Source organism: Mustela nivalis (assembly GCF_964662115.1).
Source record: "Mustela nivalis genome assembly, chromosome: 5".
Classification (NCBI taxonomy): Eukaryota; Metazoa; Chordata; class Mammalia; order Carnivora; family Mustelidae; genus Mustela; species Mustela nivalis.
This window is the reverse complement of record NC_139024.1, coordinates 70760632-70779255: the sequence shown is the minus strand read 5'-3', so window position 1 is coordinate 70779255 and position 18624 is coordinate 70760632. Positions and strand designations below refer to the sequence as shown.

Below are 18624 nucleotides of genomic sequence, written 5' to 3'. Positions count from 1 at the left end.
CCAAGGGCATAGGATTCAATTGAGAAAGCATCAGATAGGCTTTGCAGAATTATGTATTCCATTCATCAATGTTTTTGGTATACAAATTAAGAAGGTTTGCTCCCCATGGCCTTTTCAACTCTGCACAGACTGTGGTTTGTGTCCTGATAGAGGATGTGCAAGAGGAAAATGGGACCCTCAGGGAATTTCAAATAGCCGGAATGGCAGCTCTTAAGACTACAGAGTAGCCAGATGCAAGCTGGAGAAAGAGAAGCCTAGAGGAGAATGAGAAACTCTACCGCTAGGGTTGCGAATGCTAAGTTAGATTCTTATACTTGGAGAAGTATAAGAATATACTGGGATATTTTATCAGGGGAGTGATAGGACCAGGGTTGTACTTTACAAATATCACATTTGCAGTAAACTACCTTCTAAACACCCCTTCAACTTTAATCAGATAAGGAATACTTAACATAGCTACAGTATTCTTTTTTTTTTTTTTAAAGATTTATTTATTTGACAGAGAGAGATCACAAGTAGACAGAGAGGCAGGCAGAGAGAGAGAGAGAGGGAAGCAAGCTCCCCGCTGAGCAGAGAGCTCGATGCGGGACCCGATCCCAGGACCCTGAGATCATGACCTGAGCCGAAGGCAGCGACTTAATCCACTGAGCCACCCAGGCGCCCGCTACAGTATTCTTTTATGCCTGTATTGCTTTTATGTCAAGTCTAAAATACCATGAGTGATTTCTGATTGTCCTCTCATGTCTAAATCAGAATCTGTACACTATTAAATGTATTTGCTTTCAGAGCAGATTGCATAGAACCGATAGCAATTAGGCATCTAGCCCACTTCCCCTCCTGTTTGTAAAGTTTCACCCCACGCTCTAGACTGTTCCATTAACATCAAACTTTCATGGCCAGAGCAGAACTGACATTTAGCCTTGTTTCTTAGCAGTTAGGTCCAAATGATATTTGTGTTTCAGTAAGCCTTCTGGAAAGACCTTCCTCTGAATCTCACTGTGCTTAGAATCCCTGAAGGATGATGTTGGGAAGAGAAGAGAAGGAAGTAACACATTTCTTAAGGTCTAGTCCCAGCTGTTCCACAATTTTGAGAGATGGAGAATCAAATGACCTCTACCTGAAAAAAAAATTTAAAAATATGTTATCCACATATTCTCATCATCACTATTCTGCTCCCCATCACCTATAACACCAAGCCACTCACACATATCTAAGTGGGACCCTGGTAGCCACAAATCTCTGTATTTTTTTTTTAAGATTTTATTTATTTATTTGACAGAGAGAGAGAAATCACAAGAAGGCAGAGAGGCAGGCAGAGAGAGAGAGGAGGAAGCAGGCTCCCTGCCGAGCAGAGAGCCCGATGCGGGGCTCCATCCCAGGACCCTGAGATCATGACCTGAACTGAAGGCAGAGGCTTAACCCACTGAGCCACCCAGGCACCCCGTATCTTATGTTTTGTCCCAACTAGGTGGGGCAGTCTAAATTAGAATTGAGCTGTATGCTCTCCCTCGGCCGGAATGTAAAGACGGAAGAGCAAATCATCATGTGTTCCTAATTTTTCCTTTAAGGCTCCTTCCTTTTCTGGGCCAAAGATCTAGGCTATGAATTCCTACAGCACTTCAAACCCCACGGGAAGGATGAGGTATAGTATTGTGAGCTGTGGCCATAGCAACAGGCTAGTGGATTCGAATGTCCTTAAGCCTCAAAACTGAAATTTAATTAAATGAAAGGGGTAGAAAAACAATGCAAAGCTACCTTTCAGGCACTTGCATATTTTATCTCTTTTCTTCCTATGTTTTACAAATACATATGTAAAACCTTTTGTAATTATTTTTCTCATAAGCAATAGGAAATTATTAGTGGAATGAAAAATATGCAGTTTAGAGCCCAGCTATCTGATAATTTATATAACAGTATAATCCCTGTGTAACTTTGAACACATTTTCATTTTTTAAAAAGAAGTATTTGGAGTCATAACTTCTTAAAAAGCATTGGATCGGGGCGCCTGGGTGGCTCAGTGGGTTAAGCCGCTGCCTTTGGCTCAGGTCATGATCTCAGGGTCCTGGGATCGAGCCCCACATTGGGCTCTTTGCTCAGCGGGGAGCCTGCTTCCTCCTCTCTCTCTCTCTGCCTGCCTCTCTGTCTACTTGTGATCTCTCTCTGTCAAATAAATAAATAAAATCTTTAAAAAAAAAAAAAAGCATTGGATCAATAAAAGCCCATGGTTACATAGTACTATCCAAAGTCCTAGAATCAACAAGAACACAATGAGACTCTATGATGAGTACATATGATAAGTTTCACATTTTCCACAGCTCTCCTATTTTTGTAAACTTGAATAGTTTTTTTGTTCTTGTTGTTGTTGTGTTGTTGTTTTAAGTTCCAAAGATTGGACGCTATACAGAATAGGAAAGAGAAAAAAGTGGACGTGGTTTTTGGTTTTGTTTTTCTTAAGTAAGATGATCGTGTGTTTTCTTAAAGATACAAGACATGCGTGGCTGGTACCTGACAGACATCTCTGGCCATGTTCAAGTGGCTCCCCAGCAGGATGACTTAGACCCGCCTCAGCAGATCAGCATCCGCAGTGAAGAAGCCCACCGTGCCTTTCCGCAGGGTCACTACTGGAGTGCACCAGCTCCATACCTGGGAAACAAAGTAAGTCCGTGCGGTGCCAGCTTCTTGCTGCTTTGCTTTAGCCAATCAATACAGAGAATGGGTTTTATTAAGTATTTTTTAATTTTTTTTAAAGATTTTATTTATTCATTTATTTGTCAGTGAGAGAGAGAGTAGGCAGAGTGGCAGGCAGAGGCAAGGAGAGAAGCAGGCTCCTCGCCAAGCTAGGAGCCTGATGCAGAACTTGATCCCAGGACTCTGGGATCATAAACCTGAGCCGAAGGCAGCAGCTTAACCAACTGAGCCACCCAGGTGTTCCTGAAGTATTTTTTTAAATAAAGGTCGCAACAAATTCATGGTGCATCAGGCAGCCAGAAGCAACTAAATCAGTTGAAGTTGGATGTTTCTCCCAGGCCCGCTGGGGGAAGTATGTACACCAAAAGTGAATGGTCTATAGCATCTTTAATATACAACTTTACACAGTTGGTGTTCTATGCTAACTTTTTTAGGGGGACAGTGGGGGGAGGTAGTGTCTAAGTCATTTTTATGCTTTTTGAATGACTGAATATACTGAGGAAGACTCTAGGATATTTTTGCAAAAGCTTGACGATGCTTTTGTGAAACAAATGATGAATATTGGAAGGAACTGTGCTGTGTTTACTTGAAATAGCTGTTTTTTCTAGAGTTGTCCATGGTAGGATACTTACTGAAGTTTTCCTCCTCTGTTTCTATTTTATTTCAAAGCTGATATTCAAGATAGCTAATTTTTCTACCTTGTATGAATGTTAATTGGAAATTAAATTTATTAGATAACTAACTTAATACTGGCCATGATGCTTATGCAAACAACATATTTTCTGGAGCTCAAAAAGAAAACTACGCTAAAAGAAGTGCCAGATTGAAAGCATCTTTGTTTTTAAAGCCCACTGAGACATACGTTAAAATATATACAGATAAACAAATGCAGCAGCCTCAGAAATGCAGGTCGTTTTTGTTTTTATGTTTTTTTTTTTTTTTTTCTTTTGTGGACGAGCTCTACCTAGGTAGAGGCCTTTGCTTTTATCATATTATTTTATTTTGCCTAAGAGTTTGTCAGAAACCATATTTGGTATAGTAATTCTGAATGGTCTGCTTGTTCTGCAAAAGTTAGTACCTTATCAGCTGATAGTTAAATTACCTACTCACACCAGAAATTGTAACGGTGACAGAAAACTCCCTTAGCAACTTGATGCTATGTAAGCCTCTGAGTTTCACCTATAAGAACACAGTGATGTTTTTGATGAAATCTTCATTGACAAAACAAGCAAAATATATTTATTGTTAGTGGTTCTCTTGCACAGAGTATGAGTATCGAGAAAGAAAAACTTAGTAGTTCACATATTCAGTGAATGGGAACTGGTGGTTTTAGCTGATTAAAAAAAAGAATTTAACCAGTGGCCAGCTTCTTATTTTTAGCAGACTTCTAAATGCTATTATGAAAAATGTGTTAATGAATAAAACATGTTTTTCAATGAATATGTACTTTAAAAGAGACAGTGTATATGGCATAAAATTCTACAGCTGTAATAAAAATCCGATTAAACTTGTATTTGTAAGGCCTTTTACAATGAGAACTCATTCTATCCTGTTCTATTTTTGAAACTCCTGTATTCCTAACAAGAATAAAATAACATAAAGCAGCTTAAAATTGCTAGAAAAAAAAAGATAAATATACAAACTGTTAAATATTTTGCCCCTGTTTTGAGGAGTTCAGAGAAGAGCCTTGGGTCAAAATTGGAAGTGTTTCAAAGGTCTTATTTTTTCTTACAGTGGTGAAATCTATTTAAGAACAGCTTATAATAGAACATTCTTTATGGCTTTTTCCATATTTTTTATTCGGTCTTATGCTTTTTCTTTCTGTTGGCTGAAAATCAAACTGACATAAGGAGAGCAAGCAAATCGGATACTAAATAGCACCAGAGCAAAGAATTTGGACATCCTGTTCCTAGTTGTTGGTGCCCAAAGATAACTTCCTTTATCCTGGCTGAACTATTTCTTAGAACCACCCACAATGAAGCACTTCCAATTCCCCCACAGATCATTTCCACATCAAAAAACTGTATTTGCCTGTGCTTCGACTTCCACTCAGTGAACAAAATAATGGTAACAGGGTGTGCAAATTGTTTGAATATGGAAGACATTTTTTAATGTAATGTGGAAGCCCTTGGTGGTTTACTGTCAGATATTTCAGTATGAATGAAACAATTTGCCTTAATAACTGAACCATATAAATTTTTGATACTACAATAATACTGCAAGCTCTCACAAATTACCTCAGTGCATCTTAACTGCCATGTCACATCACGTAAATTATAGTCATGATGACATGCTTAGTGTGGTTGATTTAATATCTTGCTAAGGAAATGGAAAATTGTAGGGCCTTGTTTATAAATTCAATAAAGCCACTTTCCTAAACAGTTGAGGCTAAATTCTTTACCAGTAATTGCTGTTCAAATCAGAGCCATTGCCAGAATCTGACAGAAATAGTATATCAAGAAACTGGTGCATCTGCTTTGATACTGAATTTCATTTACATCCATGACCAGGAGGCTGTGGGTATATCATCCCTCCTCCGCTTTTTTAGTGTTAATTCCTAAGTCAAAAAATATTTATGGGATGCTATTAGCTTTGTTAAATATTTGTATAACCAATTTTCAAACATTTTCCAAATCACTTAGTTATAAAGCTACTTAAAACAGAAGGGAGATGGGCTGCTATATTCTAGTATAATGAAGTTGCCACATGGCATCCTTCCTTTTTTCAGAAACCTAACTCCAAATAATGGAACTGCTCCCACATGGGATACACTTTGCTGACATAGAGGTCCAGCCCAATTGTGATAAAACTCAAGCACACTTGCCAATTTAGCGAAGGAAGAGTTCTTATCCTAAGAAACATTTTTACTGGCTGCAGACTCTTTCTGGGATCATGAGGCACACAGAACTGGATGTCAGTATGTGGAGGGATAGTCCATGAGGCCTGGAAGAACACAGCACACTTCTATACTGCCAATCTAAATATTTCCACTATCTCAGTTATGAATTAATTCCTCAACAGCGATCTTGAAAATGTTGGTTTTTTTTTTCCCCCTCACATGTGGGTCATTATTTAGCACAATTGGCACAATCCAGTGTTAATTCCCCCTCACCCCTCACTCAAGAGAGTCAAAGAGGATTTAGTCAGGCACCCACAGGGTTGTATACTATGCAGCATTTCATTTTCAAAATGCTTGGCAAGAGTTAATGCCTGGTTGTAGGGCATCGGTTTAAGCTTGGGACTAGGCAGGAATGGAAGGAACTAGAGAACGGCATCCTGCTGATTTGCTACAGGCTACAGCAACTATTCAGAAACAGTTTGGGTATTTCGGAGTTGGAATAATTTACTGCTTTAGTAAACTAAGTGCTATTGGAACATCGAAATAGTCATTTACTTAAGGTTACCCTAGTGGTCTGAAATAGTTAATGCAGCTTCCAAAAACAATTCTCTTCACATCTGTAAAATTCCCTGAGAATCTGGCTTGGACTGTCTACTGTTCCCACATTACCATTAAGGTTTACAGTTCTGTCTCGGAGCATTATTAAATTAATCTTATGTGATTTGTTCTTTACAGAACAATGCTTATTTTCTACAACATTACGTCGCCTTTTTCTGTTTCTAGCTTAGGGAAGCTTGTAAATGGTTTCATGTCGTTGCCAAGAGTACCTAAAGCCTAGCTTAAGATGCACATTATGAGCCTGCTGACAAAATAGCATCTGGCTTCTAAAAGTAATCTCTGGTGCTTCTCTGTTGTGCTTGCTTGACTTTCAGTTCTGTCACTCAGATCTCAAATTGAAGCTGTGGATTTGAAGGAGATTGATGTTTGAGATTCACAGGACAGGGTGGTTCTTCTTGGCACATAAAAGGAGCTCAACAAATACTTTGTGATTGATGCTCTGTGCTTAACAACAACAATGGAAGTAGTTTTGATTAGTTTGTTCAGAAATGACTCTTGACTTAGGATTTATGTCAGGGTTGAGAAATGACTTCAAGCATGATGAAAAAAATTAGAAACTGATAAGCATGATCCCCTCTCCTCTCAACAGCAGAATGTGTATTTGTGACTTACAGTTATTCAAAAGTAAAGGTCAAATCCGATCTCCCATCCTTAACTTCCTTCAGTTCAGCCTTGGATTACCAAATGGATTAATTGAGAAGATACTGTGTAGGTGGAGAATGGCATGGCCAAAAAGGTAAATAGGACAAATCAACTGTGATTGAATTTTTATTTCATAAATCAGATCTCATTAAGAATGATTTGGCAGTAGAGAAGTGTCAAGAAGATTTGCTGCCTAGAACTAACCAAATGAAGTGTTAGGGGTATATAAAAAAATCTATTTATTTAAAAAAGGGGCACCTGGGTGGCTCAGTGTGTTAAGCCTCTGCCTTGAGCTTAGGTCATGATCCCAGGATCCTGGGATCAAGCCCCGCATCGGGCTCTCTGCTCAGCTGGGAACCTGCTTCCCTCTCTCTTTGCCTGCCTCTCTGCCTACTTGTGATCTTCGTCTGTCAAATAAATAAATAAAATCTTCAAAAAAAAAAAAAAAAAAGCCGAGAACTCATTTGTTGCCCGTAGCTATGGTAAAGTCTGCTATGCAAAATTATGCCACCTACAAGGACTCAAGGTCTCACAAACTTACCTAACCTTATCATAACAGTATCTTGATATTTTTCCTGATTAAATGGATAAAGCACTAATTTTAGAATTCAAATTTTGGCATAAAAGAGCATTTTAATATTCATATGGGTTATTTTGTTTGCAGCACCTTATAACAAAGTACAGTGGGGACAAAGATCAGTGTTTACAACTGAGCAACTGAATATGTACCAGATAGGGAAGCATTCAGTTTAACAGCAAGGAGTTTACTTAACAGTAATATCAGCCTCAGTTAACTTTGGGATATGGTTGCCAACAAAAATAGTCCAGGTCAAGAGAGGTAATGGTTATATAGATTCTGCACAAAAGATGTCAACTAAAATATTCAACTTGTGCATTTATGCTTTCATCTATCTTAAGATACATGACCAAGGTTATCAGCTGATAAGCCAAGATATCCCAAGTAGTATGGCACTCAAGACTAGAATCCAGATGTGTTAAGCCCTTTTCTACTAGTTTTGTTTTTTTTTTATGTTTATGAGTACTTGTAAAGTGTTTGGCTTTGGCATAGAAATGTTTAAGCAGCTTATCCAAAGGGAAGCATAAGGAATGAAACAATAAAGATATGAGTTTATATAAATACAAATTAATGAAATAGAAAACAGATATCAATAGAGAGGCCACAAACCCCCAAAAATTGTTTTTTTATTTTTATTTTTTATTTTTTTTTAAGATTTTATTTATTTATTTGTCAGAGAGAGAGAAAGAGTGCACAAGCAGGCAAAGTGGCAGGGAGAGGCAGAGAGAGAAGCAGGCTCCCTGCTGTGCAAGGAGCCCGTTGTGGGACTCGATCCCAGGACACTGGGATCATGACCTGAGCCGAAGGCAGCGGCTTAACCCACTGAGCCACCCAGGAGCCCCCAAAAAGTTGTTTTTAGAGGAATTACAAAGCTCTAGCATAATTTATAGGGAAAAAAAGTGGGTAAAGATATACATAAATGATTTTAGAAATGTAAATATGGACATAACTAAAATTACTTCATAAAATAATAATAATAAAGAAAATCATGAAAACTTTACACACAATAAATTTAGTCATTTATAAAAATAAAAAAATTTCTAGAAAAATAAAAATTAATAAACCTGGTTCAAGGGGAAAATCCTAGAAGTCATATCAATATTAAAACAAGTGAATTAATAGTCAAGGAAATCTTCCCAATAAGAGACCACCAGGTCTATTTTGTTTATGGGTAATTTCAATCACTATTCAAACCTAAAAAAAAAAAAAAAAAAAAAGAATCAATCTTATACAAGTTTTCTAGAGTACAGAATCATGGGGATTACTCCTTGAGCAATTTTATGCTTGATATCAAACCTTCAAGAGAGTTATGAAAAAGAAATCCCTATCCAAAGTCACTCATGCAAATAGATCCTAAACAAAGCATAACCAGTCTGAATTTGTAATATATAAAAATGCCAAAACAAAATTGACCACATTGCCTTTGTCATAAGAGTTCAGGTTGGTTAAATATCAAAAAATCAGTTTAAGAAATTGGCCATATTGGCTGACTAAAGAGAGAGAAAAGTAAAATGATTGATCTCAGTAGATGCAGAAAAAGAAATAGGCAAAATTAAATGATTCATGAGGTTTTAAAAAAAATTTCAGGGGCGCCTGGGTGGCTCAGTAGGTTAAAGCCTCTGCCTTCGGCTCAGGTCATGATCCCAGGGTCCTGGGATCAAGCCCCACATTGGGATCTCTGCTCGGTGGGGAGCCTGCTTCCTCGTCTCTCTCTCTCTGCCTACTTGTGATCTCTGTCTGTCATAAATAAAATCTTTTCTAAAAATTTTTAAAAAATAAATAAAAATAAAGAAAATTTAAAAATTGCAAAGATTGGAAAGGCACTTCTTTAGCTGATGAAGAGTATCTACACAAAAAGAAATAGAAAATATTTAATATAAAATGCTGTACAACTTCTTTAAGATCACAAACATGAAACAATTTTCACTACGATCACTTTTTTTTTAACATTGTAGTGGAAGACCTAGATGGTGCAGCAAGATAGAAAATAAGAGATATATGGAGATTAGAAGGGAAGAAATAAAACCACCATTTGTAGATGATAGGATTATCTGTTTTATGAACTCAAAAGATAAAATATAGAAGATAAAATATTTAATAAATGAATCAAAAGGGGAACTGTATACAAAATTAATTTATGAAAGCCCATTGTATTTCTTTACATCAGCAAAAAAAGTTCAAAATACTTTTATAATCAGTCCTTTATAATAGCAAAAAATATTAAAAGTACCAATGATTAAATTTATACAGAAAAGCAAAGGAAGAAGAATAATTTGAGAAAATTCTAAAACGAAAACTGGAGATGGATTTTTAATCAAAACTTTTTTGATATAAAGACTTAGGACTTATTTTAAAAAGACAGAATAAGACAAAAGGCAATTCATGTGAAAAAAAAGATAAAAAATGCAAAATAGATAAAATGGAACTGAGAAGGGAGCCTAAATGACTCAGTCAGTTAAGCATCAGGTCATGATCTCAGGGTTGTAGGATCAAGCCCTAAGTGGGGCTCTGGCTCTCTCTTTCTTGCCTTCTCCCTACACTTTTCCTCCCCTTTGCTTTTGCCCAGCCCCTGCCCAAATAAATAAATAAACCAGAAAGAAAGAAAGAAAGAGAGAGAGAAAGAAAGAAAACTGAGAAAAAAAGCCCAGAATTATCCCATGGATACTTGATTTTTGACAAAACAGACTTTGCAGGTGATAATGATACAATAGGGCATGTAATAAGTGCTATTCATGCATTGGTTATCTAAAAACAGAAGAAAAAAAATTTGCATCCCTACATTATACATAAAAATAAATTCTGATTGAAGCAAAGACTGTAATTTCAAAAATCATTCTAAAAATGCTTATCAAAAATAATACATTGGATTTTTTTTGCTTCTGACAATAACTAAATAGTAGAATATCAATTTACCCACCTGCCTTAAATAAGAAAACTTAAGAAAAAGTGTGAAACAACAATTTTAAGACACTAGACAACAAATTGTATGGGGTCTGTGGTCTCTCAGAAAAGAGAAACAAATGAAGTAAAGCTTACAACTGTTCCAGATTATTGCATGGGTGCAGTTCCAGGTGTATGGAGGGAAAACCCAATTATCAGGATTTGAAAGGTAGAGATTGGAGGTTATGAAGGTTAGAAATCATGGAACAGGATATTGGAGAAAAGGGATATGGGGAGAGAGAGGGAGAGAGACAAACAAACCAACAGATATCCAGAGAGAGACGCGGAGAGAGACAGCTGTAAAGCTATAAGCAAGACCTCCAGCCTGGCTAAGTATTGAGATGGAAGGGAGAAGATCCCTGAAGGCTGGTGAAAGAAATACCAATAAGTAACAAACGGAAACAATTCCTGGAGCTGACACAGAGGTGGTAATAGTTCATTTTCCCACCACCTAATATGGACTATCTTCATAATGGGAAGGACGTCAGGTAATGTGCTGAGAGACTGTCTTAGTAGAAGGGTTAAATTAGCCCGGGGATAACAGACTGTTCTAAATTCACCCTAACACATCTCGAAAGCAAACCTTAAAAGAAATCAACTTGTCCCAAGTAAATTAACTGCATGTCAGAACAAAGTCCAATATTACTTAATTACAACAAAATCCAACACCCAACAATGTAAAATTCAGCATGTCTGGCATCAAATCAAAAATTACCAAGCATGTGAACAAGCCAGAGCAGTTGAACCATAACCAGGAAGAAAATCAGTCAATGAAAACAGATCTTAAAATGATAAGAAATCATGCCAAAGCATATATGAATTGAATTAAATGGAAAAAAAAAAGAGGAAGACAGAGAATCTTAAAAGCAGTCAAAGGAAAATAAGTACAACATGTATAGAAGAACAAAGATAAGAAAAATAGAAGATTCTTGTCAGCCAGGATGTGAACTAGAATATAGTACACAGATATTTTAAAGTATCAGAGGGAAAAGAAACAACAACACACAAAAAAGTCAATCCAGAATTCTTTAGTAGGCCAAAATATTCTCAAAAAGGTAGGCGAACAAAGAGTTTTTCAGAGAAATAAAGGCTTAACTACTTTTTTTCACCAACTATACATAGTTAGAAGAAATGTAGAAAGTTCTTCTGGTGAAAGGAATATGATGCCAGAGGGAAATTTGTTCCTACGATATGAAATTAAGAGTATCCAAACAGTATAAAATAATGTTTTCTCCACTGATTGCTGCCTAACACAGGACCTCAGGCTAGTCATCTCTTTAGCCCTGGGCTTAACATAGTGGTTACTGAATAATAACAAGACACACAGACTTAAAATAGAATTTCAAGTACCCTTTATATACAGTTTTCATTGAAATTATGAAAAGAAAAAAAAAAAGAAATTATGAAAAGACTGTGCTATAATAAGAATGTAAATGTTCTCCCTTCTTCAACCTCCATTCCCCATCTCAAAACCAAAGAAAGCAAAATCAACACCAATTTGAAAAAGTTTCAATCAAATCTTAATGTAAAACTACAATTTTTTCCTCCATTTTTATTAATAACACTTTATGGGTATTCTATGTGGAGCTCAGTGGAAAAGCACAGGAACTGATGAATTGTTGGTTTTGATACAGGAGCTCAAGTTGGTAGGGAAGGATGAAAGACAGATGCGTGTTAAGAAGAAGATGTCATAAAGACACAGAAAGGTTGGCCATCTAGAAACCAAGGACAAGAACCTGGAACAGGTTCTTCCATTGCAGCCCTTGGAAAAGACCATCCTGCTGACTCCTTGATCATTGGCTAGCAAACTCCTACATTATTTTCTTTCTGCCTTTTCATGAGAATTGATTGAAGGGGATTAATTAAGTAAGGAGAAGTCACAGTCAGTTATTTTTAGTGTTTTGGTCCTTATGCCCTTCACAGATCTGATTCAAATTCCAGATATCTACCTTATTAGTCTTATGATCTGGACACATTCCATAATTTAGTTGAGTCCTTCATTATCTACAAAATGAGAGTTCCAGCCTTAGAATTGGGCAAAGCCCTCTAAAATGCCCTTAGCACCCAAAAGCTGTTCAATAAATGCCAATTTCCTCAGGACTTTCTATAACTGTGCACTGTAGGAATTTATATCAGAGATAGTCTGTATCAATTAAAGATGTTTGTTGAAGAGCACTCTATCCCCTATTTCCTACTGTCTGACGGAGCATCTAATGGTGGTAAGGGACAAGATACCATTAAAGATAAAAATGAACAATCACAGAGAGTTAATTTTAGCAAATAAGTAGATTATATGAATTAAGCAGTGGGTTTGCAGCTGTGAAGAAATTTGATCAGTTAACTAGATTTTTGAGAAGCCTGCAGAATGTTTTATACTTTATCTTGAATGTACCAAAATAAAGCTAAAAATCATCACTTCATGTCATTCCAAGCAAATGACTTGATAAGTATCTCACTATTCCTGCTTCACTGAAGGCCTAGTATGTAAAGGAATTTGCGATTTCTGCCCATCAGTAACTGATTAGAGAAGTAAATTTTATAAGCATGATAAACACAATCAACAGCCTGCAGCTATAATATCATTAAGGTGATCATTAAGATAGATCCCAATTCAATAATATTGGTGTCCTTATGAAAAGGGAAAATTTAGAGACAGACCCTCGTACAGGGAGAATGTCTATGGGAGCATGAAGACAGCCAGATACAATCCAGAGAGGGAAACGTAAAACAGAGGCCTCTCCCTCAGCCCCAGGAGGAACCAACCCTGCCAACACCTTGACTTAGGACTGAAATCCTCCAGAACCGTGAGATAATGAATTTCCATTATTTAGGACACTCCATGTGTCCTACGTTCATATGGCAGCGCTAGCAAAAGTATACAACTGATAAGATACCAATTCTTTTTTTAAAATTCCACATTTCCTTCTTATAATGTGCAGAGATACAAAATATCTAAAGAGGTTATTGAAATTGATGAGAAAAGCCAATAGTCCAACAGAAAAATGGGCAACAGATACAGTTTATAGAAAAGGGAATATATGCTATATGACTTAAACGTAATAGAGTGATGTTTGCTAATTATTACTGCATGAAAATGGAAAGATATGAAACAGTGTTTAACCTGACTCAGTATGATAACTACACCAGGAAATCATTTGTCATCCATTTTAGAAAAGAGGGGAAAAAATGGATAGCACAGAATTACTGAGACTTTAAAAGGACAAAGATCCTGGGGCGCTTGGGTGGCTCAGTTGATTAAGTGTCTGACTCTTGGTTTCAGCTCAGGCCCTGGTTTCAGGGTCCTGGGATTGAGCCCTAATTCAGGTTCTGCTCGCAGCTCAGAGTCTGCTTGAGATTCTCTTTCTCTCTTTCTCCCTCTGTCCCTCCTGCTCATGCTCTCTCTCTCTCTCTCTCAAATAAATAAATCTTTAAAACAAAAGGGGGCAAAGATCCTTATATATTGGTAGTGAGGATATACATAGATGCAATCCAAGAAAACCAACTTAGAAATCTTTGCCAGAGTTACAAATGTACATGTGCTTGCATATTTCCCTTCTGGAAATTTATCCTACAAGTGTATATAAACATAAGAAATGCAAAGTCATTCATTCATAAATGTTTTTGGTGCCCATAAAAAATGTCTTTCATTGAGAGACAAATTAAATAAGTTTGAGTAAATACATGTAACCAAATGCTATAAAATTTTAAATAAGGAAAGAAATTCTAAATAGGCTAATATGGAATGATCCAAAATATATTGTTAAGTAATTTAGCCTGAAAGTAGAATAGTACATATATGCTCACCTTTTGTGCAAAAACTAGTGGAGAACAAGATATATATTTACAATTATAAGGTTATCTGTTTAGAGTCACAACTAGCATTTAAATTGAGGGGAGTTTGCCTCTAGAGAGTGTCTATGCCTTCAGTGAACAGATTATCAAAGATGTAAAATAAGGTATTTTAAGTAGAACAGCCTTTATTTTTAATTTGATCTGTTATAAACTATTGCTTCTCTATTGTAGACTTTGTTGTAAAAATTACTGCTTTAATGTGATCATTTAAATAAGTATTAAGTGTCCCAATCTTACAAGCTAAAAATGGGTTGACAAGCTTAATTAATCACAAGAATTGGAATAGTACACTTATCTTTCCAGATACTTTCAGGAAATTCCATTATTGTCAGCAGTGCCTACCATAGAAGCATAAAGTTCACATTTTTATTCCTGAGGTTTTCTCATCACTTCCAGCAGTAGAAGTTGAGTCAAGCAGGTGCTGTCTTACTTTACTTTGTTGGAAGCTCTTCTATTACCCAGGTCTCTGATTCCATTTAGTTGAAATCCAACATTTGCCACATGGAAAAAGGAGCTATGTGATAAGACCCCAATCTGAAATGTGATGAATTATTAAACAAGTAGTTTGTTGGGTGATTGAAAATTACCTGCAAAAGAGTGCTTATCTCCTTGAGGCACGTCAAAAGCTAATGGAATTGAGCCAATTAGACTGACTGTCTCTTCAATGAGTTGTGACCTCTCGATGGTAATAGCTTATTATGATGATAAATGAACCCATCTCTCCAACTGAAGCCTGAGTACACACTTCAGCAGTTTCCTTGAATCATGAGGCCATTACCTTTCAACTTGAGATCGACAGCAGTGACAACCGCAGGAGCAGAGAGCATGCATGACTAGACACAGATGATTGTTTTACTCAGATGAATATATTTACAGCTATTTCCAAAGAAATGGGAACTCTTGTATGTTGAGTGTTCACACCTGAAATATTTACCAAATGACGTTTCCCTTATTAAGAAGAAGAACTACTTCCTGGCTACCTCATCATTTTGAGATAACAGGTTTTGCTTCCTCCCCCTGCCACCCCACCCCCCATCCCGTTTTTGTTTGCTGCTTTCAGTGTTTGAATTCCTTATTCTTGTTGGTCTCCTGATGGAGTAAAATTTCGGAATAAAAATATTTTCTTTCATTGAAGATGCTTGTAATATACACACAAGCATATATATATATATATATATATTTTAAATTTAGGAGTATGTATCTTTAATTAATTTAATCTTATTAAATTCCACAGTTATATTTCATGTGGGCTGGGAGAATCGCTCAGACTCCTTTATTTGTAGAAAAGTTTTGTAAAAATTGTTGGTTTAGGAATCATGTAAGTATAAATAGTTTAATTTCTCATTTTTTATTTTCAATAAATGCCAGAAGTTCTTTAAGCAGTTATTGAAGCTTGATATGAATTTTCTTTTTCTGCTGTAGTGATATTTTGGTTTGAAAAGAGTTAGCGGAGAAAGTGTTATTGCATCTATAACAAAATACGATATTCCAGTCCTCATAAGTATTAGACAGATGTGAGCTGCCAACTTCCCCCCAAAAAATCTGTTGACCAAACAAAATTAAGTTTATGAAGGTACTACAGTAAGGGGAACACCAGCCACCTTGACAGAGTGTTAGTAGTGTCTTAGAAGGTAAACATCTGAGGAGGATATTCACTGGTTTTAAGGGAAAGGTTGGGAAATTTCAACGTGATTTTTTTACAGAAGGCAACTGGGAAGAGTTTATGATACCATAGCCTCGGCTTTGTCAAAAATGAGTGAGAGTGAGACCAGAGTCCTGAAGTAATTGTTGAAGAGCGTTTAGTTAGTCTATGAGCGAGCCAGCTTGGGTGGATCGCAGCCTGTGAACTAGGTTTTCTTGGAGCTTGTTTGGAGAATGGTTTAAAATAGGGGTTTGGAATTATGCTTATTCCCAGCACTAACACAAGAATAGGGGGTTGTGTTGGCTTTCATTCTCAGAGAAAGGATCTGTGTGAGCATAATGTAGTTGACTTGTTTTCTTCTGTGCCATTTGTTTCTCCTTGTATAAAGTAGAAATAGTAATACCCACTTCACAGAGTTGTTCAAGACAGTGCCTTGTGATAAATAAGAAGCACTCGGTATTAGCGATTATCCTTAACTCCAAGAAGGACCTAATTGGAAGTCAGACAGTATTTTATTGAAATTTTAGAAAGGCTATACACACATAGGAAGGAAGGAGAGAAGGAAGGAAAAAGAAGAAAGGAGACATGAAAGAAAAAAGAAAGAAAGAAAGAGAGCAGGAAAGGGAAAGGGTAGAAAGAATCTCTTCATATTTATTTAATTTTTAGTGTATTTTAATTTAGAAAGTAACTGTCTATTAGGATCTCTCTCCTTTAGTCCAAATTTATCAAGAGGTAGTCTGGTCTTTGAGTAAATGTCTTTTCTCCAGTTTTCATCTGGGGCTGGGTACAAAGTGATCATCAGCCTCGGTGTTCGGGAAGTAAGTCCTTTATGATGAAATAGCACTGGAAATAGCCGACAACCAAAAAGCTTTATAGGCCATTGAAGGTCCCTGGAGCCATTTGCTGCTTTAAGCTTATTTTTACTCATCATCACAGGAAAAGAAATAAGCAGGGCATTGTTCTTCTTATATCAAATAGTTTTAAATGGAGATGTGATGATTTCGTATAAAAGTCAAAATGCTTTATTTTGTTTTTACTTTCAAAACAAGGAGAGAGATACAATTTGATTATGTTAATATCCAATCATGATTCTGCTCTTGATCCCAAACTCTTTCGAAACTTTACACAGGAAACATTGGAGCAAATTTACTGTATGTCATTCTCTAGCAGATATTTGGAGGATGACGGGTGGAATGAGTGTTTGAAACAAGAAACCATCTTCGGTTGTGCCAAACACGTGAATTCTCTGCGGGCAGGTAGATCCCATAAGATGTAGCAGGAACGGCTTTGATTGCATGTGCCTGACATGCAGGGCCGTCTTTTCACTTAAAGCAGATATGTCAGGTTAGAAAGTTCAGACTCACCAATAAGCTAGCCTTGTCTGAGGTCTAGTTATGGCCACAGTAGTCTCTCAAGTCTGGTGCCCCTCTACATCACGTCACCTCTTTATAGCAAACGGATTATTGACCCCCTCCCCATTCCAGATTCACTCAGTCAGAAGACCTGGGGGAGATGGGTGGAAATCTACACTTTAATAACCTCCCCAAGTGACTCTTGACCCATAAAATTTTGAGGGCCACTCTTTTATGACTCCTTTGAGAAACTACTAATGATGTGCTAAGCATCTCTAGAGGGTTCCTGAACTTAACATTCCCAACACTTAAAACAAAACAACAAAAAAGAATCATGTGGCATGCCTTAGTCTGAATTCAGACGTTTACTTTCTTGCTCAGTAGTTTAACCTATACAAGGAAACCTTAAAATAACCCCTTCTTTTGTCACCACAAAATATGTAAATCTGAATCTATTTATCAACCTCATTACAAACAGAAATACACCTATAATACACACAACAATACACACTCACATAGGAAAAAGTGAATCTTAGAAGCTGTTTTCTTTTTTAATAGGAAATTTAAGCTGTACTGCCCTTAATATTTGAAATAAGGACACTGGACAGGACCAGAATATAACATGGGGGTTGAGGACACTTTAAGATTCTAGAAGAGGTTCCAGCTCTCCCTGAATATGGATTAACAGCTTTGCCATGAGAGCTCAGCTAACCACAGGCAGACCTTTCCCTTCACTGGGCCTCCATTCTTCACTGGTGAATTCGGGGGACCTTAGCAGCAGAAACTGTTTTTCAGGCACAGTCTTAATCAGAACATGCAAAAACAAGAACAATGGTTTAGGTGGGTGACAGGACGGTGCTGGGTGTGGTAGGATAGGCAATTTTGATGGCAATGGTGTTGCTGGCAGAATTTGTTCTGGTTATAGGGAGTGACAGGGCTAGGAGCTCTGTCTCTATTGACCTCATCTGCAGTTTCCCTTGAAGAAACCTAGGATTTGGAGAAACATGGTACAAAACCTCCTGCAGATTTAAGTTTATGATTCTAACACCAAGGAGAATCATGCAATCAGCTGACTCCTAACAATGACATAGTAACTCTATAAAGTATAATAAGGTGACTACATGACATTAATTGAAAAGAAACAAATGTTTCTCAGCTGAGCTATTGTCCATATCCAGATGCACTGATGATACATAAGCCCAGACATAGAAAATCTGAGATGTGTCAGAGCAAAGCTACTAAAATGATTCAAGACACTGAGCAGTTGCTGCTCGGCCCACATCATTTCCTACCTAGATTTAAAAAAAAGCCATAGAACTTTCATTCTACCTCAAGCTTCCCCAATCTAATACTTAACTCACATGCCTGATCGAGGTAGATCTTTATGAAACTCCAATTTGATTGCCTCAGTTTCCTGTTTAAAAAATCCTGTTTCCTTAAGGATTAAGTGAAAGCTCTAAGACCAGTCCGGACT

At 36.9% G+C, this 18624-nt stretch overlaps 1 protein-coding gene across 6 annotated transcripts in view; it reads left to right on the top strand.

The window, feature by feature from the left end:
- The window catches only part of LAMA2 (laminin subunit alpha 2), a 641423-nt gene that overhangs the window by 293237 nt on the left and 329562 nt on the right, over nt 1–18624 (top strand). For all 6 annotated transcript variants that reach the window (XM_082731189.1, XM_082731188.1, XM_082731187.1 and 3 more), the window contains exon 12: nt 2482–2655. In XM_082731189.1, coding sequence (XP_082587315.1) covers nt 2482–2655 — 174 coding nt within the window. The remainder of the gene's footprint in view (nt 1–2481; nt 2656–18624) is intronic.